At 37.8% G+C, this 23,114-nt stretch overlaps 3 protein-coding genes across 3 annotated transcripts; 1 reads left to right on the plus strand and 2 right to left on the minus strand.

The window, feature by feature from the left end:
* Positions 1 to 18,908: 18,908 nt before the first annotated feature.
* On the minus strand, positions 18,909 to 19,578 carry K441DRAFT_676593 (uncharacterized protein; the record flags this gene model as incomplete). The annotated part of the gene is made up of 3 exons (XM_067650974.1): positions 18,909 to 18,932; positions 19,061 to 19,414; positions 19,483 to 19,578. The coding sequence occupies 3 exons, from the start codon at positions 19,576 to 19,578 to the stop codon at positions 18,909 to 18,911; spliced, it is 474 nt and encodes a 157-aa protein (XP_067505193.1).
* Positions 19,579 to 19,864: 286 nt separating this feature from the next.
* K441DRAFT_555970 (uncharacterized protein) lies at positions 19,865 to 20,014 on the minus strand (the record flags this gene model as incomplete). Its single annotated transcript, XM_067643309.1, has 1 exon — positions 19,865 to 20,014. A coding segment is annotated over one exon (150 nt), but the record flags the coding sequence as incomplete, so codon positions are not given.
* A 1,404-nt stretch (positions 20,015 to 21,418) lies between these two features.
* On the plus strand, positions 21,419 to 21,963 carry K441DRAFT_555413 (Phox-like protein; the record flags this gene model as incomplete). The annotated part of the gene is made up of 3 exons (XM_067643275.1): positions 21,419 to 21,496; positions 21,543 to 21,864; positions 21,935 to 21,963. The coding sequence occupies 3 exons, from the start codon at positions 21,419 to 21,421 to the stop codon at positions 21,961 to 21,963; spliced, it is 429 nt and encodes a 142-aa protein (XP_067505195.1).
* Positions 21,964 to 23,114: the final 1,151 nt, after the last annotated feature.

Consider the following 23,114-nt stretch of genomic DNA (forward strand, 5'->3'; position numbering starts at 1 on the left):
CTATAAAATAAGGAAAAGCTATTGGGGGCTTTATTGCAAAAAGATACAGACGGATTAATTAGGTACAATTACCTAAAAATCGCAGCAACTTAAGAAGACAATAAACTAGAAAAGGTCTATAAGACACTAGAAAGCTTTTAGGCGTAAAGAATTCTAGAAGTATAGCTAGAAGATCTACAGACGGATATATACAAAAATTAAGAAGTAAAGTATATCCTAAGAAGCATAGCAGAGTAGTTTATGGAGGACTTCTATAAGGGACTAACTTAAGGATATAATAGAGCTACGGGCTTAGTGTTGAGACTTTAGGAGGAGTATATTATTAATAAAATCTAGAGGATAGCTAGAAAAGTTATAAGGGAATATCTAGATTGCTAAAGAAATAAACTAATAAGGTATAAGCTATATAGAGGGCTATAACCTATTAAAACACTAGAGAGACTATGGGAGGTTATATTATAGGACTTTATTATTAAGTTACCTAAATTAAGAGATCCTATTACCGGATAAGATTATAACGCGATCTTAGTAATAGTAGATAAGCTTATAAAGTAGGGATACTTTATAGCATGCACAGAAGAAATCTTAGCGGAAGATATCGCTAGAATCTACGTTAAAGAAGTATTTATAAGATATAGGGCATTAAGCAAAATTATATTAGATAGAGATCTAAGATTTATAGCAGTATTCTGGGAAGTGTTCTTAGCGGAGTAAGGAGTTTAAGTAGTAACTTCTACCGTATATTATTTATAGATAGACAGTTAAATAGAAAGATTAAATTAGATGCTAGAGCAGTATCTAAGGCATTATATTAATCATACATAAAATAATTAGGTATTACTATTACTAGTTATATAGTTTGCATATAATATAACACCTTAAGAAGGAATAGGCATATTACTATTTAAGGCAAATTATAGATATGAGCCGAGAACATCGTTGTTACTATGGTAAGCGAAGAAAATAAGTAGTATAGCTAAAGAAAAAATAAAGACATTAATGAATCTTTATATAGACCTTATGGAATTAGCAAAGAAAGTATAAAAGAGAATGAAAAAGTATTATAATGCTAAGAGATCTAAGGGACCAGATCTTAAGGAGGGAGATAAAGTGTGGCTACTATATAAAAATTTTAAGAGTTAATAATTAAGCAAGAAATTGGACCACGTCAGACTAGGACCTTTTAAAATTACGTAAAGGATTTCACCGGTTATATTTAAGTTAGACCTACCAGCCAAAATAAAGATCTACCCTATATAGTATGTTATAATGCTAGAACTAGCATATAGAAATATTAAGCCACCGGTCTATAAAGTAGATATATATAAAGGACAAAAAGAAGATAAATAGTAAGTTTTAAAGATCGTTAATTATAAGGACATTAATGACGAAATATGGTATAAGGTTAAGTGAATAGGCTATACTAAGACTACCTAGGAGCTACTAGAGAATTTAAAGAATGCTATAGGAAAGGTATAGGAGTATCGGAAGAAATTAGGTTAGGCAGTATTAACAAAGAAGGATTGCTAAAGAATGAGTTATCTAAGGGGGACCTAAGAAGAGCAGTTGCCGAACTACTTAGATCTATTTCCTTCTTTGTTAGAAGAGAATCTATTCTTTCATTACCTAGTTCCTGTAGACCTTATTCTATAAGTTTCCACTTCTTAGAACGAACCTTTTTATAAACCTTTTTAAGACGAAGCAGACGAGTAGATGCCGTAATTTAAGCATTTAGGGCCTTCTGTTCCGCATTATGGAAACGTTCTAACTTAGCAAGGGCTTATAATAGTTTACTATCTAGCCGCGTAGCAGCAGATTAAATATAAGACCCTAAGATAAATTAATTAGGGAACCAGACGACTATTAAGAGTAGTAGGTCGCGTATATTCAGCATTAGAAGTAGAGCGAACGTTATAAGATAAACAAATATTCGCTTTAGTGCACTCCGCGTAAGAGGACGGTTATTGTGAAGATAGGTTTGCTAATATAATATAAACTAACCCCTCTTTCAAACAATAAGAACACAGAAACGGTATAATCTTACTAAGAGATAATATTACAGCAATAGTGCGAGCACGACGTTGGGCGTGTAAAGAAGAAATTGCTTTAGGTATAATAAGCAATAATATTAACCAAATTAATTAAATGGACATTACACCTCTAATAAACAACTTAGAGATGTTTTAAATCTTTAAGAACGAAGATAAAGAGGAGAAAGATGGTGTTACGGACGCTTTAAGTACGATATTATAACTACTTAGAAAGGAGATGGAAGAAGCTAGTTAGTTAATATAAGCACGGTCTAGAATGGAGCCGATAGAACTATATAACAAGGAATAGTAACTAAGGTTATATAATATGCTACGTATTAAACGGAAGGAATGGGAGGAACTTATATACCTTATATATAAGACGTATATTACGTATAAGAAGGATTTTATAGGAGTACGGTTGTGTATTTAAGGACCCTTAGTCCCTACCTAGATAGTTCCTTCCTTATAGTGATTCTTAGAATATAATTAGAGTTAATCTATTGGGCAACCACTCCACCAGTTATTATTTACGTTGATTAACTTTTATACTTGCATTTCCTATACACCTAGCCTATTAACGAACCCATCGTAGTTCTTATTATAAGGTTCCGTTATAAATAAGCCTCGCCCTAAAGATATACGGTTTAAGCTATTAAGTAGTCATCTACCTAAACGTAGCTTCTTTATCTTTTTCCACTAAGAATCTAATAATACTTGCGCTGTCGCTTATTTACTATACACGGAAGTCCTTAAGTATAGCTCCCGTAAGCCCCTTAACATCCTTTATACCTTATATAATAGTTTACTTTACTACTTTAGTAGTAGCTATCCTCTCTATTACCTTTAAACCCGCTTAGTTAACGTCTATTACTAGCTATTAATTAGGTTCCTTAGGGTTCCTAGCGCTTGTTATTTATAGTAAGGTTATCTCTAACCCTACTGTACCTCTACTAGCCGCTACTAATGCCTATAATTGTGTTAAAGCTAAGAAAGTATTTAGTTGCGCTTATAAGGACCAGATAGCCTTTTAGAGTTTAGCGTTTTGCTTTTTAAGGCTTTACTATTCCGATTTAATATCTATAAGGTTATTTCTAATGCTCTTAATAATACTATTCTGGTTTATAATAATATTGCTCTGCTATACTATAGTTTCTTTAAGGCTTTTAATAAGTTAATAAAATTTATTATAATTAATACCTCCTCCTTTATATTTAGGTAAAGTAGAGACTCTTATTATAGGGAATAGAGGTAGTATATACTATATAGCTTATAGTCTAGTTTATAGTGCGGTTGTCTACTATTTAAACTATACTAATATTTAGGCTTATATCCTTAGTAACTACTAGGCCTCTTGTACCTTCGCGCTTAGTTTCTTTATACGTCTTAGTAGAGCTACTAGCGAGTCTAGAGGTAGTGTTGCTAATATGCGTTTAGGGGTTAAAGCAGCCATTGGGGCTTTAGGGCTTTGTTTAGTGGGCCGTAGGGGCCGCTTTATAGCGGGAACTAGCTAAATAAAAGACTAGGATTTGATTAAAAGAAAGTCCGAGATAAATATCCTCCTCTTTTAAAAGTTCTCTCTGGGGCCCCTAGACCCCTACGTATGTATATATATATGTATATTCTATTATAGCTATACACTATTTAGGGTATAGGCCGTTATAGAGCGCTAACTAAATACTTCCTGCTATTAATATGCTTGCTTTAGTTTAGAAGCCAACTATAAGAACTATATATCTATTACCTAACGCTATACTTAACTAAGGAATAAATAAAGGAAAGTAATATATTACTATTAAAGAAAGTTAGAGTTTAGAGGCAAGCCTAAGTAAGTAGTTTTCGATGCCTTGTGTCCGTAGGGCTATTCCAGCGTTATGCACTTCTTAATTGGCGACGTATTAGTAGAGGTATGTATAGAGGAGGCTCGCGGTATATTTGGTTAGATAATTGGAGAAGGAATTCTTAAGAGTCTTTGTTTATTAATGTCGGCTTTTATGCTCTCTGTATTTTATATATTTAGGTATAAATATCTAGTCTCTTTTATAAATTTAATTATAGCTTTAACTACGCTAATGTCTGGCTTCTAGCGCTTAATTGGGCTGTTAATATTCCTACCTCCTTTTTATCTATATAAGTAGCCTCCTAATGTATATAATAGATCCCTAAATTAATCTTTATATTACTCTCTTAGTTTAATCCTCTGCTGCGCCCACCTCCTATAAGAGAAGAGGAAGTGCTGTATTAACTCTATAAGCCTATAGTTATATAACACCGTCTCTAATACATTAATTTTGTAAAGATATTCCTTTAGAAATGACTTGCCGGTCTATAGCTATATAAGGATAGCAGCTTCTAAGCTAATTAGCTACTGGTATAATCCTACAGCCTTTTTAAGGTGGAGTGCTGCGTCAATCTTCCTTATAAACTTGCCTATATTAGATCTTCCTAATAGAAGCGGTCCTATTATTATCTTAGCTTTTTTTAACACTTGCGTTATAAGGTACTATAGGAGGCCGTCTCTCTATAATGGCTCCTCGCTCTTTAGTCTTATTACTGCTTTAGTAAGCTTATTAGCCTTTTTATTTCCTATAAATTCTAAGTGGCCTAAAATCTAGTATAGCGTGATATTATTTAGCTAAAGCTTTTTTAAGATCTCTGCGACTATTTCCTAGCAGGCTTTAGCCCTCTAGCTCTATATTAACAGTAACGCTAATTATAAGTTAGAGAATATTCTTATACTAGATGTAGGTATTAGAAAACCTACTTAGTTGATAGCCGTGCACGTGAGGTCCTATAGCTAGTTAGCTGCCTCGCTGATTGCTAAAAGCTCTATAAGGTAGGCGTCGGCCTAATTAGAGCTCGCTACCGTTTTCGAAAGCGTTGCTTTAGATAGCGTAGCATATACACTAACTTCTGCCCTACTATTACGCACCGATATATTAACGTATATGTTAACCTGCCCTGGCTTATAGTCTTTAATAATAGCTTAAGTATAATCTTCGTCCTTATATATTACTACGTTAGGCTTAGCTATCTACGGCGGGCATATATACGGTTTAACCTCCAGCACCCTATTTACCTAGACATCCTTATATATCTCTACTGTCCTCTAGAGTGGCGATTGGTGCCGTTTATAGAGCCTCTGTCTTTAAATCATCTAATAGGGATATAATTTGCCTAGTTTATAGATTGATACCTAGAACGTAATAGCCTAGTTATATAGCCTTTACTTAAGAGGGAGCAAGCCAGCTTCTACTTTTGCTATTAGTAGGGTAATAGAGCGGAACCCCCTAATAATAGCTTATGCCGTGATCCTCTATGCCTGCTAGAGGAGCTATATTAACTCTTATATCGCAAGCGGGTACTATATTAGCGACGTGTAGTCTACTACTAGTAGAACTGAGCTCTTAGCTAGCTGCTTAATGCTTTTAGACTACAGTCCCTTTAATTTATGCAACACTAACGCCACCTTAGTGGCTTTGCCTGCCTTATTTGCTAGGTACGCCTTAAACCGTAGCTCCTTATTAAGGATTATTTTAAGGATTTTAACTTCCTAAGTCGGGGGGATCCCTTTTCCTTTAAATTGGAGCAGTGTAGTGGCATCCCTACCTACTTCTTTATATCTAGTAAGGTGGATAAATAATGTTTTCTTTGCTTTAAATTAGGCTCCACTAGTCCTCTCCTATTTCTTAAGCATCGGTATAATTTCGCCCTAAATGATTTGCGTGTTTTTCTCCGCTATAGGGCCTATAACCTATGCCGAGTAGTCGTTGATAAAGGCCATAGAGCTGCTATTTCTGGGTGCGCTTTATATAAGATCCGCGTTAAAGAATAGAAAGAGTATTGGGGCTAGTGCTAATCCTTATAGGAGACCCGCCTACGGGAGCGCCTGTACCTCTAATATATATCCATTAACTAAGATATAGGCTTAACGGTTTATATAAAAGTCCTATACCTATTATATAATCGTTTGAGGTATTTAACGCTGCTATAATCTCCTAATTTCCGGCTCTATGGCTATATTATTATATATACCCTTAATATTAAATAATACTAGAGATAGTGTCTTCTTTTCTCTTTATACTCTAAATACGTCCTTATAGAGATATAATAGCGTATATATTGTCGACCTTTACTTCCTAGCTCCGAAGTATATCTTAAATAGTAGGCTGTGTTCCTCTATTAGGTATACTATTCTCTCCGCTACTAGTAATTTAAGTACTTTTCCCAGCGTCGGGAGAAGGGAGATCGGCCTATAGTTATTTGCTACCGTATAGTCCCCCTACTTCGGCTTCTATAGCGGTATAATCTTTACTACCTTCTATTTTTAGGGTACCTTTCCTATCTTAAGTGATTTAGTAAAGAAAGTAGTGATCTTACTACTTAGTACGGGCTATAGCTCTCGCTACACCCTAGCTGGTAGGCCGTCCCTTCTAGGAGCCTTATCTGGGCTAGCCCTAAATATAGCTACCTTAACCTTATGTTTGGCGATGGGCTCCTATAGTAATTAGTTATAGCTAGTTATAGCTTCCTCCTTTTATTTGTACGGCGGCGGGACCAGAAAGAATGCTTAGAGTAGTTCTCTTACAATATTATAGTTCTTTATAATAACTTCTCCCTATTCTCTATCCTTCTTAATTAGTGGTATTTTAGCGAACGCAGATATAGCCTGCGGATTGAGGTATTTTGATGCTTTCTATATATTATTACTGTTACTAAGGAATTCGTCCTAATAGAGCTTTTTATGTCGCCGAATAGTCCTATAGAAGAGCTTCTTTACTCTTGCTGCGATATCACGTAGCTTAGGGTCGTCCCTTTCTTACTTCCGTATCGCGTTATTCCTGTTCCTCTAGTATATATATGACTTCCTTAGCGTTATAAGGTCTTCGTTCTACCATCTTTTTATATACGGTAATAGTCTAGCCTATTAGCAGTGTGCTTTAAGGGCTTTATTAACCTATTTATTAAGGTAGTTAACTATTTCGTCTATATCTTCTATAGAGAATCCCATCTCTTTTTATTGCTTTATGTTTTCTTATATTTTGTTCTAGTTTGTATTTTTAATAAGCAGCCTCTCCTAGCTCTCCTGTGTGTCTATATTAACCTAAAAGCTAGTGTAAATAGCTCTATAGTCTAATCCGTACTTATACTCCTAGATAGCGTACTTTACTAGTTTACTTGCTAGGCCTAGGGTTGTAAGCATAAGGTTAATTGTTAATGTTCGCCCCGCGTCGCTTTTAAATATAGGTATTTTTACTAGAAGTAGGCTCTAAAGTAACTAGTCCGCTATAAAGTTAATAATTAGTGCGCTTTCTTCCTGCGTTAATATAGTACTAATGTAACTTCCTCCCTATAGCGGATTATGCCGATTAAAGTCACCTGTGATTACTACCTCGGTATGTAGGTCGCGTAATAGTTTACTTTAGATTAGCCTATTAATTATCTCTAGTCTGTTAAAGAGCTCCTCTAGGTTCTCTTCCTTAGTTCTCCTTAAATATCTATCTAAAATATATACCGATATAATTATAAGTCTCCTTTAGCCAATATACGCTACTACCGCCGTAATGTCTACTAAATCTACCTATAGCTATATAGCTGCTAGCTCTTTAGATGCCTAGATATATGACCTAACTAGGGGATACTGCTGCTGCCTACCTATTGGGACGAACCTTATCCATTGGGGATTTAAGCTAGCTAGCACTACTTCCCTATCTAAGAGAAAGTAGTAAGGCTCCTAGCCTAGAATAAAGTGAAAGTTTATTAGCGCTTCGTTATTATATAGCGCATACTGCGCCTCCTTATACTTTTTTATATTCGCCTAGAGGATCTAGAGTTCTCTATTTATAGCGCTATTGTATAAGAATCCTATCTATCTCTTTTTTATATACTAGGTATTTACGGTATAAGGCTTAGTAAGGACCCTAGCAGTTTACGCAGTGTAGATTTACCGTCTTATACTAGAGATAGCCTTCCCGCCTATATATTTCGCACGTATTAGGTCGCGTGTAGTCTCTAGCCCTATGTTTAAACCTTTTGCATTTATAGCATACTATAGGGGTGCGTCGCTCCTTAAATGGTGATATAATAATCGCGCCTTCCCTAAATAACACGTTGTTTGACGTAAGTAGCTTCTCTATATCCTCCTTTATTACCACTTTAATAATCACTAACGCGTGCTAGCTATGCGGCCTTAGTTATCCTAGCTATCTTATTATATATACCTCTACCCTATTCTCTACCCTAAAGCGCTTTATAACTAATTTACTTACTTTTTCGCTATTAATATCTATTGCTAAAGGTACTTTAACCTAGTCCGCCTTAACCGTATATTACTTAGGTCTAATAAGCCTCGCCCTAGGGATGTGCGGTTTAAGCTATTAAGCAGTTATCTACCTAAATATAGCTTTTTTATCTTTTTCCACCGAGAATCTAATAATGCTCGCGCTGTCGCTTATTTGCTATACGCGGAAGTCCTTAAGTATAGCTCCCGTAAGCCCCTTAATATCCTTTATGCCTTATATAATGGTTTACTTTACTACTTTAGTAGTAGCTACCCTCTCTATTGCCTCTAAACCTGCTTAGCTAACGTTTATTACTAGCTACTAATTGGGTTCCTTAGGGTTTCTGGCGCTTGTCGTTTATAGTAAGGTTATCTCTAACCCTACTATACCTTTATTGGCCGCTACTAATGCCTATAATTATATTAGAGCTAAGGGAGTGTTTAGTTGCGCTTATAAGGACTAAATAGCCTTTTAGAGTTTAGCGTTTTGCTTTTTAAGGCTTTGCTATTCTAATTTAATATCTATAAGGTTATTTCTAATACTCTTAATAATACTATTCTGGTTTATAATAATATTGCTCTGCTATACTATAGTTTCTTTAAGGCTTTTAATAAGTCGATAAAATTCGTTATAATTAATACCTCCTCCTTTATATTTGGGTAAGGTAGAGACTCTTACTATAGGGAATAAAGGCAGTATATATTGTGTAGCTTATAGTCCGGTTTATAGTGCGGTTATCTACTGTTTAAACTATACTAATATTTAGGCTTATATCCTTAGCAACTGCTAGGCCTTTTATACCTTCGCGCTTGGTTTCTTTATATATCTTAGTGGAGCTACTAGCAGGTCTAGAGGTGGTGTTGCTAATACGCGTTTAGGGGTCGAAGCAGCTATCGGGGCTTTAGGGCTTCGTTTAGTGGGCTGTAGGGGCCGCTTTATAGCGGGAACTAGCTAAACAAAAGACTAGGATTTGATTAAAAGAATGTCCGAGATAAATATCCTCCTCTTTTAAAAGTTTTATTAACCGGCCTTACCGTATATAGCTGCCTAGACCCCCACGTATGTATGTATATATATATATATATTCTATTATAGCTATATACTATTTAGGGTATAGGCCGTTATAGAGCGCTAACTAAATACTTCCTGCTATTAATATATATGCTCTAGTTTAGAAGCCAACTATAAGAACTATATATCTATTACCTAATACTATACTTAATTAAGGAAAAAAATAAAGGAAAGTAATGTGTTACTATTAAAAGAAAGTTAGAGTTTAGAGGTAAGCCTAGGTAAGTAGTTTTTAACGCCTTATATTTATAGGGCTATTCTAGCGTTATACGCTTTTTAATCGGCAACGTACTAGTAGAGGCACGTGTAGAGGAGGCTCGCGGTGTATTTAGTTAGATAATTAGAGAAGGGATTCTTAAGAGTCTTTACTTATTAATATTGGCTTCTATACTCTCTGTATTTTATATACTTAAGTATAAACGTCCGGTCTCTTTTATAAATTTAATTATAGCTTTAACTACGCTAATGTCTGGCTTTTAGCGCTTAATTAGGCCGTTAATATTCCTGCCTTCTTCTTATTTACGTAAGTAGCCTCCTAATACATATAATAGATCCCTAAATTAATCTCTATACTACTCTCTTAGTTTAAACCTCTGCTATATCCACCTCCTATAAGAGAAGAGGAAGTGTTATATTAATTCTATAAGCCTATAGTCGCATAACGCCGTCTCTAATATATTAATTTTGTAGAGATATTCTTTTAGAAATGACTTACCGGTCTATAGCTGCGTAAGGATAATAGCTTCTAAGCTAGTTAGCTGCTGGTATAATCCTATAGCCTTTCCGAGGTAAAGTACTGTATTAATCTTCCTTATAAACTTGCCTGTATTAGATCTTCCCAATAAAAGCAGTCCTGTTATTATCTTGGCTTTTTTTAAGGCTTGCGTTATAAGGTATTATAGGAGGCCGTCTCTCTATAGTGGCTCCTTACTCTCTAGTCTTATTGCTGCTTTAGTAAGCTTATTAGCCTTCTCGTTTCCTATAAACCCTAAGTGGCCTAGAATCTAGTATAGCGTAACATTATTTAGCTAAAGCTTCTTTAAGATCTCTATAACTACTTCCTAGCAGGCTCTAGCCCTCTAGCTTTGTACTAATAGTAATACTAATTGCGAGTCGGAGAATATTCTTATACTAGAAGCAGGTATTAGAAAACCTACTTAGTCGATAGCCGTGTATGTGGGGTTCTATAGCTAGTTAGCTGCTTCGCTAATTGCTAGAAGCTCTATAAGGTAAGCGTTAGCCTAATTAGAGCTCGCCACCGTTTTTGAGAGTATTACTTTAGATGGCGTAGTATACATACTAACTCCTGCCCTACTATTACGTACCAATATATTAACGTATATGTTAACCTGCCCTAGCTTATAGTCTTTAATAACAGCTTAAGTATGCTCTTCGTTCTTATATATTACTATATTAGGCTTAGCCACCTACGGCGGGTATATATACGGTTTAACCTCTAGCACCCTATTTACCTAGACATTTTTATATATCTCTGCTGTCCTCTAGAGCGGCGATTAGTGCCGTCTATAGAGCTTTTGTCTTTAAATCATTTAATAAGGGTGTGATTTGCCTAGTTTATGGATTAATACCCAGAACGCGATGGCCTGGTTGCGCAGCCTTTGCTTAAGAGGGAGTAAGCTAGCTTCTACCTCTGCTATTAGTAGAGCGACGGTGCGGAACCCCCTAATAATAGCTTATACTGTGATCCTCTGCGCCTACTAGAGAAGCTATATTAATTCTTATATTATAAGCGGGTACTATATTAGCGACGCGTAGTCTACTATTAGTAGGACCGAGCTTTTGGCTAGCTGCTTAACGCTTTTAAACTACAGTCCCTTTAATCTGCGCAACGCTAGCGCTACCTTAGTGGCCTTACCTGCCTTATCTATTAGGTGTGCCTTAAACCATAGCTCCTTATTAAGAATTACCCCAAGGATTTTAATTTCCTGTGTTAGGGGGATTCCTTTTCCTTTAAATTGGAGCGGTGTGGTGGTATCCCTGCCCGCTTCTTTATATCTAATAAGGTAGATAAATAATGTTTTCTTTGCTTTAAATTGAGCTCTATTGGTCCTTTCCCATTTCTTAAGCATTGGTATGATCTCGCCCTGGATGATCTGCGTGTTTTCCTCCGCTATAGGGCCTATGACCTATGCTAAGTAGTTATTGACGAAGGCCATAGACCAGAATATATATGTATTGTAAAACTACTATATATAGCAAGTTTGCCTAAACTACTTGCCTAGTTCCTTGCTACGGTTAATGTAGTAGCTAGTAGACAAAGCTAGCTCCTACCTATATGCACCTGATTTGCTCTATAAGCCTATCCTTACAGCCTACCCCTACCTAGATAAACTAACACGCGTATCTGTCCTTTTGGGCTATATAGATAGTGTTATCAACAAGGTATTAATCCTTCCTTTAAGATAGGTCTACTAGGGGTCAGAGCCTAGTAAAGGGGTAAGGTCCCTAGAGTTGTCCGTCGCTGCCATTGTATATTACGCCCCACAGCCGTTATCTAGCTACTTCGCGTTACCTGTGACGCTCTCGCGACAATAGGCCGACTGTGTCTTGTAGGCGCGGGCCTAGATAACTCAACGCCGCGTAGCTATCGTCCCTTAGCCGCCTACTAACTAAACTTATTATCCTTTTATCTTAACCAACACCTATATCTAAGTCCGTTCTAGCCTATTTATATAGGTTCGTCCTAGCTCTTTCTTAATCTGTTTTGGATTAACGTCGCCGCCTAGAGAAGGGTGCCCCTAGCTCTTTCTTAGTCCGTTTTAGATTAACGTCGCCGCCTAGAGAAAGGTTAACGCCGCTACGTAGAAAGGGAGGATTAACGTCGCTAAATGTGGTTAACGGTGTTGAGATTCTTCCTATACCCTCGCTGTAGGTATAGTTTTAGAGTGGAATAAGTATAGAGGTGCCCTGTTATCTCCTTAGATTCCTATCGCTTTTACTAGCAAATGTAAGCGCTGGCTTGTGGCCCTAGGTTAGTGCCTAGGTAGAGAGACATTAGGTAGTTTTTAAGACCATTCCTCTGTTCTTAATAAGTTGCCTTATATTGTTAATGAGCGCTAAGACCTGCGAAAACTCTGCTGTTCTGACGGCGTTAAGGACGATGTATTTGAAAGCGCCCTCTAGCCACGACGTAACGCCGCTGCATTAGTAATAGATGAGATCCTCACTCTTAGCTTAACTGTATAGACAAGATAAGACGGAAAGGAACCCTTATAGGATAGTATAGGTTAGATCTCGCTTTTAGTGTTCCTTTTCTTAGACCCCTATATATATATATATATATATATATTCTATTATAGCTATATACTATCTAGGGTATAGGCCGTTATAGAGCGCTAACTAAATACTTCCTGCTATTAATATGTATGCTCTAGTTTAGAAGCTAACTATAAGAACTATATATCTATTACCTAATACTATGCTTAACTAAGGAAAAAAATAAAGGAAAGTAATGTGTTACTATTAGAAGAAAGTTAGAGTTTAGAGGCGAGCTTAGGTAAGTAGTTTTTAACGCCTTATATTTATAGGGCTATTCTAGCGTTATGCGCTTCTTAATTAGCGACGTACTAGTAGAGGTATGTATAGAGGAGGCTCGCGGTATATTTGGTTAGATGATTAGAGAAGGGATTCTTAAGAGTTTTTACTTATTAACGTTGGCTTTTATACTCTCTATATCTTATATACTTAAGTATAAACGTCCGGTCTCTTTTGTAAATTTAATTATAGCTTTAACTACGCTAATGTCTGGCTTCTAGCGCTTAATTAGGCCGTTAATATTCCTGCCTCCTTTTTATCTACGTAAGTAGCCTCCTAATATATATAATAGATCCCCAAATTAATCTCTATACTACTCTCTTAGTTTAAACCTCTGCTATATCCACCTCCTATAAGAGAAGAGGAAGTGCTATATTAATTCTATAAGCCTATAGTCGCATAACGCCGTCTCTAATATATTAATTTTGTGGAGATATTCTTTTAGAAATGACTTGCCGGTCTATAGCTGCGTAAGAATAGCAGCTTCTAAGCTAGTTAGCTGCTAGTATAATCCTACAGCCTTTCTAAGGTAAAGTGCTGCGTCAATCTTCCTTATAAACTTGCCTATATTAGATCTTTTTAATAGAAGCGGTCCTGTTATTATCTTAGCTTTTTTTAAGGCTTACGTTACAAGGTACTATAGGAGGCCGTCTCTCTGTAGTAGCTCCTCGCTCTTTAGTCTTATTGCTACTTTAGTAAGCTTATTAGCCTTTTTATTTCCTATAAATCCTAAGTGGCCTAGAATCTAGTATAGCGTGATATTATTTAGCTAAAGCTTCTTTAAGATCTCTATAACTACTTCCTGGTAGGCTCTAGCCCTCTAGTTTTATACTAACAGCAACGCTGATTATAAGTTGGAGAATATTCTTATACTAGAAGTAGGTATTGGAAAACCTACTTGGTTAATAGCCGTGCACGTAGGGTTTTACGGCTAGTTAGCTGCTTTGCTAATTGCTAGAAGCTTTATAAGGTAAGCGTCAGCCTAATTAGAGCTTGCTACCGTTTTTAAGAGCGTTGCTTTAGATGGTGTAGCATATATACTAACTCCTGCCCTACTATTGCGTACTAATGTATTAATGTATATGTTAACCTACCCTAGCTTATAGTCTTTAATAACAGCTTAAGTATGCTCTTTGTCCTTATATATTACTACGTTAGGCTTAGCCACCTATAGTAGGTATGTATATGGTTTAACCTCTAGTACTTTATTTACCTAGACATCCTTATATATCTTTACTGTCCTCTAAAGTGGTGATTGGTGCTATTTATAGAGCCTCTATCTTTAAATTATCTAATAAGGGTGTAATTTGCCTAGTTTATAGATTAACACCTAGAACGCGATGGCCTAGTTATATAGCCTTTACTTAAGAGGAAGTAAGCTAGCTTTTACCTCCGCTATTGGTAGAGTAATAGTATGGAACCCCCTAATAATAGCTTATACCGTGATCCTTTACGCTTACTAGAGGAGCTATATTAATTTTTATGTTATAAGTGGGTACTATATTAGTGATACGTAGTCTGCTACTAGTAGGACTAAGCTCTTAGCTAGCTACTTAACGCTCTTAAACTATAGTCCCTTTAATCTGCGTAACGCTAGTGTTACCTTAGTGGCCTTGCCTACCTTATCCGCTAGGTATGCCTTAAATTATAGCTCTTTATTAAGAATTACCCTAAGGATTTTAACTTCCTATATTAGGGGGATTCCTTTTTCTTTAAATTGGAGCGGCGTAGTAGTATCCCTGCCCGCTTCTTTATATCTAATAAGGTAGATAAATAATATTTTCTTCGCTTTAAATTGAGCTCTACTAGTCCTTTTCTATTTTTTAAGTATCGGTATAATCTCGCCCTAGATAATCTGCGTGTTTTTCTCTGCTATAGGGCCTATAATTTATACCGAGTAGTTATTAACGAAGGCCATAGAGCTGCTATTTCTGGGTATACTTTATATAAGATCCGTGTTAAAGAATAGAAAGAGTATTAGGGCCAGTACTAATCCCTACGGAAGACCTACTTACGGGAGCGCCTATACCTCTAATATATATCTATTAACTAGAATATAGGCTTAACGGTTTATATAGAAGTCCTATACCTATTATATAATTGTTTAAGGTATCTAATACTGCCGTAGTCTCCTAATTTCCGGCTCTATAGCTATATTATTATATATACCCTTAATATTAAATAATACTAAAGATAGTATCTTTTTTTCTTTTTATGCTTTAAATACGTCCTTGTAGAGATATAATAGCGTATATATTATTAACCTTTGCTTTCTAGCTCTAAAGTATATCTTAGGTAGTAGGCTGTGTTCCTTTACTAGGTATACTATCCTCTCTACTATTAGCGATTTAAGTGCTTTTCCCAGCGTTAGGAGGAGGGAGATTGGCCTATAGTTATTTGCTATTATATAGTCCCCCCGCTTTGGCTTCTATAGCGGCATAATCTTTACTACCTTCTATTCCTGTAGTACTTTCCCTATCTTAAGTAATTTAGTAAAGAGAGTGGTAATCTTACCGCTTAGTATAGGCTATAACTCTTACTATACCCTAGCTAGTAGGCCGTCCCTTTTAGGAGCCTTATCTAGGCTAGCCCTAAATATAGCTACTTTAACCTTATATTTAGCGATAGGCTCCTATAGTAATTGGTTGTAACTAGCTATAGCGTCCTCCTCTTATTTACACGGCGGTAGGACTAGAAAGAATACCTAGAGTAGTTCTTTTGTAATATTATGGTTCTTTATAACAACCTCTCCCTATCCTCTAGCCTTCTTAATTAGCGGTATTCTAGCGAATGCGGATATAGCCTACGGATTAAGGTATTTCGACGCTTTTTATATATTATTACTATTACTAAGGAATTTGTCCTAGTAGAGCTTCCTATATCGCCGAATAGTTCTATAAAAGAGCTTCTTTACTCTTGCTGCGATATTATATAGTTTAGGGTCGTCCCTTTCTTATCTCTATATTATACTATTCCTATTCCTTTAGTATATATATAACTTTCTTAGCGTTATAAGGTCTTCGTTCCACCATCTTTTTATATATAGTAATGGCTTAGCCCGCTAGTAGTATGCTTTAAGGGCTTTATTAACCTACCTATTAAGGCAGTTAACCATTTCGTCTATATCTTTTATAGGGAATCTTATCTCTTTCTGTTGCTCCATGTCTTCTTAAATTTTATTCTAGTTTGTATTCTTAATAAGTAGCCTCTCCTAGCTTTTTTATATGTTTATATTAACCTAAAAGCTAGTATAGATAGCTCTATAGTCTAACCCGTACTTATATTCCCAGATAGTATACTTTACTAGTTTACTCGCTAGGCCTAGGGTTATAAGTATAAGGTTAATTGTTAATATCTGCCCCGCGTTACTTTTAAATATAAGTACTCCTACTAGAAGTAGGCTTTAGAGTAACTGGTTTACTATAAAGTTAATAATTGGCGCACTTTCTTTTTGCGTTAATATGGTACTAATATAACTTTCTTTCTATAGCGGATTATGCCAATTAAAGTTGCCTGTAATTACTACCTTGGTATATAGGTCGTGTAATAGTTTACCCTAGATTAGACTATTAATTATCTCCAGCCTACTAGAGAGCTCCTTTAGGTTCTCTTCCTTAGTTTTTTTTAAATATCTGTTTGGAATATATACTAACATAATTATAAATCTCCTTTAGCTAACGTGCGCTATTACTGCCGTAATGTCTACTAAATCTACCTATAGCTGTATAGCTACTAGCTCTTTAGACGCCTAGATATATAACTTAACTAGGGGATACCGCTACTACCTACCTATTAGGATAAACTTTATCTACTAGGGGTTTAAGCTAGCTAGTACTACTTCCCTATCTAAGAGAAAGTAGTAAGGCTCCTGGCCTAGAATAAAGTGGAAGTCTACTAGCGCTTCGTCGTTATATAGCATATGCTGCGCTTTCCTATACTTCTTTATATTCGCCTAGAGGATCTAAAGTTCTCTATTTATAACGCTATTGTATAAAAATCCTATTTATTTCTTTCCTATATACTAGGCATTTATGGTATAAGGCTTAGTAAGGACCCTAATAGTTTACGTAGTGTAGATTAACCGTCTTATACTAGAGATAACCTTCCCGCCTACATATTTCGTATATATTAGGTCGCGTATAGTTTTTAGCCCTATATCTAAACCTTCTGCATTTATAGTATGCTATAAGGGTACATTGTTCCTTAAATAGCGATATAATAATCGCACCTTCCCTAAATAATACGTTGTTTAACGTAAGCAGCTTCTCTATATCCTCTTTTATTACCACTTTAATAATTACTAATATATACTAGCCGCGCGGCCTTAGTTATCCGAGCTATCTTATTATATATACCTCTACCCTATTCTCTACCCTAAAGCGCTTTATAGCTAACTTACTTACTTTTCCGCTATTAATATCTATTGCTAAAGGTACTTTAACCTAGTCCGCCTTAACTATATACCACTTAGGTCTAATAAGCCTTGCCCTAAAGATATATAGTTTAAGCCATTAGGTAGTTGTCTACCTAAACGCAGCTTTTTTATTTTTTTCTACTAAGAATCTAATAATGCTTACGCTATCTCTTATTTACTATACACGGAAGTCCTTAAGTATAGCTCCTATAAGCCTATCTATATCCTTTATACCTTATATAATAGTTTACTTTACTACTTTAATAGTAGCTACCTTCTCTATTATCTCCTTACCTGTTTAGCTAATATCTATCACTAGCTGCTAATTGGGTTCTTTAGAGTTCCTAGCGTTTATTATTTATAGCTAAGTTACCTTTACCCCTACTATACCTCTATTAGCCGCTACTAACGCCTATAATTATATTGGAGCTAAAAAAATATTTAGTTGCGCTTATAAGGACCAGATAGCCTTTTAGAGTTTAGCGTTTTACTTTTTAAGGCTTTACTATTCTAATTTAATGTCTATTAGGTTATTTCTAATACTCTTAATAATACTATTCTAGTTTATGATGATATTACTCTACTATGCTATAGTTTCTTTAAGGCTTTTAATAAGTTAATAAAATTTGTTATAATTAATACCTTTTTCTTTATATTCGGGTAAGGTAGAGGCTTTTATTATAGGGAATAGGGGTAGTATATACTGTGTAGCTTATAGTCCGGTTTATAGTGCGGTTATCTACTATTTAAACTGTGCTAATCTTTAGGATCGTGTTTTTAGCGACTGCTAGGCCTCTTATACCTTCGCGCTTAGTTTCTTTATACGTCTTAGTAGAGCTGCTGGCGGTTTTAGAGGTGGTGTTACTAATACGCGTTTAGGGGTTGAAGTAGCTATTAGGGCTCCGGGGCTTCGTTTGGTGGGCCGTAGGGGCCGCCTTATAGCGGGAACTAGCTAAACGAAAGACCAGGATTCGATTAAAAGAATGTCCGAGATGAATATCCTCCTTTTTCAAAAGTTTAGTCCCCTCTTGATCACACGTATAACCCCCTAGACCCCCATAAGAGTGTGGCCGGAGCGGGTCGGCCGCCCTCCCTGCTAGCGTGCCATGCGGAACATTTCAGCGCTGCCTGACTTGTTGACGCACCTGCTGAGGTACCGGTGGTGACAAACCTGTTACCAACTATAGCACCGAAATGTAACTGACTTTTGAGAGGGAGGATCGGAGGAGGGTATGATGGGGGAGACGGGTCGAACCTAGGTCTCTTTATGCGATCCCATGGAATCTGCTTGTATGATTAGCGGTATAGCTAGGAATCCGAAACGGTTTGTTATGTTAGGCAGTACCTTAGAAAGGTAGAGCGGCTTTCCTCAAGCTGCGGCAGCACAGCGGGAAATTTTTGTTTAGTCAGCAACCCTATTTGCACTATTTACCCCATCCTTGGTAAAGAGCGAGCGGGCTTGTAACGGTGCGAGTTGAGTTAGTTTAACACAATACAAATCTAGGTATAGGTAGGATCACAATTTATATTTACTGAACTATACTCGGTACTATCCAACTAGCCGTTGATTGTAAGTCTGATCTAACAGAATTGAGCAAATATGTCCCGACACCAGGCATCAAAAATTGAGGTTTCTTCCTGCAAAGGACCTCTATCGCGCGTCTGAAAAAAACCCGGGACCCATCAAGATTCTCAAGCTGAAAGCGTACAGAGGAGATGAGGAGATAGATTACGCTGTAGGTAAAGACTTCTTTTTCCAGGGGGTTATAAGCCCTGTTCTGAAGGAGAGCAGCATTCCAGTTCCTTTCCGCTTTAGGTAACCGGGAGATGCGCGCCCTGGCGATTAGCGTTCGTACATGCCCAACTCTTTCGTTTATGTCTGGCTTAGCAATCTTGCTGTAGATGCCCAACAGCTTACTGATTATGCATTTGGCTCTGTTAAGGTGTTCTTGTCTAATTTCGATCTTAATTAAGGAGAGCAGTAATCGTTGGAGCCCTTGTGAAGGCTTGCCGCATGCCCTGATACAGCTAAGCTCTTGTTGCACAATCTCTCTTCCATTGTTCTGGTGGATGTAGTTCAGTTTACAGTAGGTGTATTGTGGCACGGTTAATAAAGATAAATAATCCACACCTGATAGATTCTCTCTTCGAGTCGTATGGGGTCGAGTTTAGCCTTTCCTAGCGACTTGGACTGCGTCGACGTGGCTATTCCGAGAGCCAACGCCATTTCCTGTACGGTTAGGGGACGACGTGCCCCAACCACAATCTGCAGAATCTTCTTTACATTGCCTCTCCGCTCCTCGCCGACACGACTTAAAATTTTCTGGTAGGCGTCTTTAACAGTAGAGGGGAGTGACTTAATGCTTCCTTAGGTCGCAAACAGTTCTAGTAAGTCTTATATATACCCTGAATAGCGAGATAAAGCCACAGATACGTGCGATACTGCATCTCTAGTAGTTTAGTCTCCAGTTGGTCCTCTATATAACAATCCAATTTTAAGTCCGTCGCGAGTATTACCACTCGCATTCAGATAACCAAGTTAATCTCTTAGTGGATTTAGTTATTCTCCTCTTTACCCCCTTAAGATCCTCCTTCCATAACGTAACTTTATTATCCCCACTACTTACAGCCAGCACATTCCCACTTAGACTCCAACTCACGCGCTAAGTAACCGCCTCAAACTCCAGCGTTTTCGCAAGCGTCCAATCCCCTACATTCTAAGCGCTCATATTTAAGAATGTCCAATCTTTACGGTCTTATCCTAGGACGCGGACGCGATGTATAATTTTAAGAGTAGGGTGGGACTCTATACCACGTCGCGGACCCAATCTGTATGTCCCTAGGGGAGCGTAACGACGTTCTCATAGCTGTTTATAAAGGAGGAGAACTTCTAGATCTTTACGGTATTATCGCTCCCACCCGTAATAAATCGCCTAACCACGCCCGTATTTATCCCCGCGTCTTTCCTTACGATCTGCCCGCACTAGGCGCCTAACTCATAGCATTAATACCTATCGCGTGCGCGGGAAAGATTGTGGTTTTCTAATTACCATCTTTGTCGAAGGAGAGGACACTTACGTTTCCATCAGAGGAGGCGTATGTGAGTAGGTAGCCTAGGTTGGGCGGCAACTAGGAGACCATATTTACGGAGGCGGTGTAGATTGTCGAGGCGAAGACTTAGGTCTATGTGATTACGGGTGTTGACCTAGTACTAAGGAGGTCTGGGAGGGCAATTCGCGGTAAATATATACGCGGCCGTCGTAGCTAGAGGAGGCCAGAAGCGTGCCATAGCGGGGGTATACCTAGGAGACGTACCAGACTGCGCCTTTGTGTCTATAAAGGAGGAATATATAAGTATAGCATATTTTTAAGGAGTAGGAGAAATACCCTAGGCGAGCTCTTCTTAACCTTTTAGCGTCTCTATTAAGCGGTATTAGTCTCCATCTATCTTAAAGATTTTAATCATTTTATTACTAGAATATATGGCCGGCCGGCGGCCGTAGTAATTAAGGGCTGTATTATACTAGATAATATTAGCGTATAGGATTCTATAGACACCTGGGCTTAGCTTGGGAGGATTATATTGTCCTTGCCTACGGCGGGTACTTATAATTATATTATTATAACCCGAACCCGTAATAACCTGCGCCTATTTATACCCAAATTAGCTATAGAGTCCTCTTCTTATATAATATTACCTCCGCCAGGCAACCTGGTACGTACTATTTTAAGAGTTATTAAATTAATTAAAACTGCGCACAGACGAAATTTGTTAGGAACCGTTATAACTATACCGACCATTATAACCCTATCGCTTACGTTATAGTTTTAGTATTTAATAATTTTTTTTATAATTTTATAATTTTTTATTAAAAGGTTATTAAGTTATAGGCGGTATACATATAAAAAGGTATGTTTTGGTGAGGAAAAGCGTGCACGAGCGGTCGCGTGCATGAGATGATCACCTACGTTATGAAAACGACGAGCAGTGGGACCCGCCTCGCCCCGCAAATCTTTGTGAGATACCTATTGAATATCAACACCTCATACCTGTACGTTGTCTCATTATGCAATCCCTCCCCGAAGCTCGCTCACAATCGTACGAGGAGCTTTACGGGCCCCCGGAGAACTTCCTGGAGATCGAAGTAAGTTTCCTGACTCCCTTCAAGACTCTCGGCCTAAATCTTTCAGGTGCGCAATCCAATGACGCATGGAATGGGCCGTGGCATGTACACAACCTACGAAATCGTCATGCGGACGAACATCCCCGCTTTCAAGCTGAAGTCCTCCTCTGTTCGTCGCAGATACTCGGAATTTGAGGCCTTTCGTGACATTCTGGAACGCGAGTCTGCACGCGTCACTATTCCACCACTCCCTGGCAAAGTCCTCACCCATAGATTCTCAGACGATGTCATTGAGCACCGCAGAGAAGGACTTCAGCGTTTCCTCCAAATCGTCGTTGGTCACCCTCTCCTACAGACCGGCTCAAAGGTTCTTGCTGCCTTCGTTCAAGGTGAGTTTCCCTTTGTTTGATCATCAGATCCTCGAGATCTAAAGCTAATTCCCATATTCTAACTCAATAGATCCAAACTGGGACCGACACGCCTGGTAGACGCTTTCAGGCACAACGGATGCCATCTCAGTATGACCTCTCAATTTGTCGCCAGTCCCAACCAATCACACCACCATCATGAATCATGACCTTACGACGACTGGGAAGAGGGAGAGGGCCAGATACGATGGCGTTTGCATTTGGGAGGGATTTTTGAGCGTTTTGCGGCCATATCCACGGCGGTTTTTCCTGCCTCCTTCGCAATGTGCCCATTTCCCTGAACCCACTGGAATTCTCCATCCACGAATAGTTTTTGCCTGTTTCTTCACACTCCTATCGGATTCACTGCAATCGTTCTGTTTTGTTTGTTTCGCACTTTATCTCTAGAAATTTCTGCATCTGGGAATATTTTGCTAGCTTCACCTACACTTGTATTCTTGCCATGGCTTCCTTTCTGCGTGTGAGCTTGGCTGGGATATGCTTCTTTCTTCACTTGTACTCAAAATACCCTTCTTCTTGGAAGCTTAGCTCTTTGAAGGTAACTGCTACTGCTTCTCAACCGTATCAGTCTCTCGCCTGACTAGTAAATGACGCAGCATGGCCCTTGCCTGCCTGCATTCGACTACCGTTCTAGTTTTATCGGCCCACAAATTCAGTCACACCCGGGCAACAAACAACTCTCTACTCTCAAGCGGCAGTCTCTTACCCTCTATTTCTCAGAAACGTCATATTCTCTTTCATTACTTCCCCTTTCAGAGAGCCGAGCAACTGCTCAGATATAAATACAACAGATCAACAAGCTTGGGAATGATTTCAAAACATCAACTTTCAATTTACCTCCTCTCCTCGCCTTTGTACAACCACACAGCACCGCTACTCTTCCTATTCCTCTCATCTGCAGAACTTCAAGCACCTCAGGTCACTATTAATCTCTACCATACATCACTATGAAGCCGTTGCGAGCGAAGTGAGAGAAGAACTCATCAAATCATCTTACACTCCTCGGATTTGGTCATATATTTCATGCCAGGGGTTTTGGATATTGTAAGCCGCTTCTAAATGTCTCTAGATCTTCATGAATCAGCACTGTAAAAGAGAGGCAACTCCTAGCATTTGAGACATCTCGACCGGCCATCTACTTCTGGTGATTTCGAGAGCTTGTGCTTGCGACTGGGCCAACTTTGGGCGGTCAGCTCACCGATACCTCGTCC

This window comes from Cenococcum geophilum, assembly GCF_001692895.1.
Source record: "Cenococcum geophilum 1.58 unplaced genomic scaffold K441scaffold_16, whole genome shotgun sequence".
Taxonomy (NCBI): Eukaryota; Fungi; Ascomycota; class Dothideomycetes; order Gloniales; family Gloniaceae; genus Cenococcum; species Cenococcum geophilum.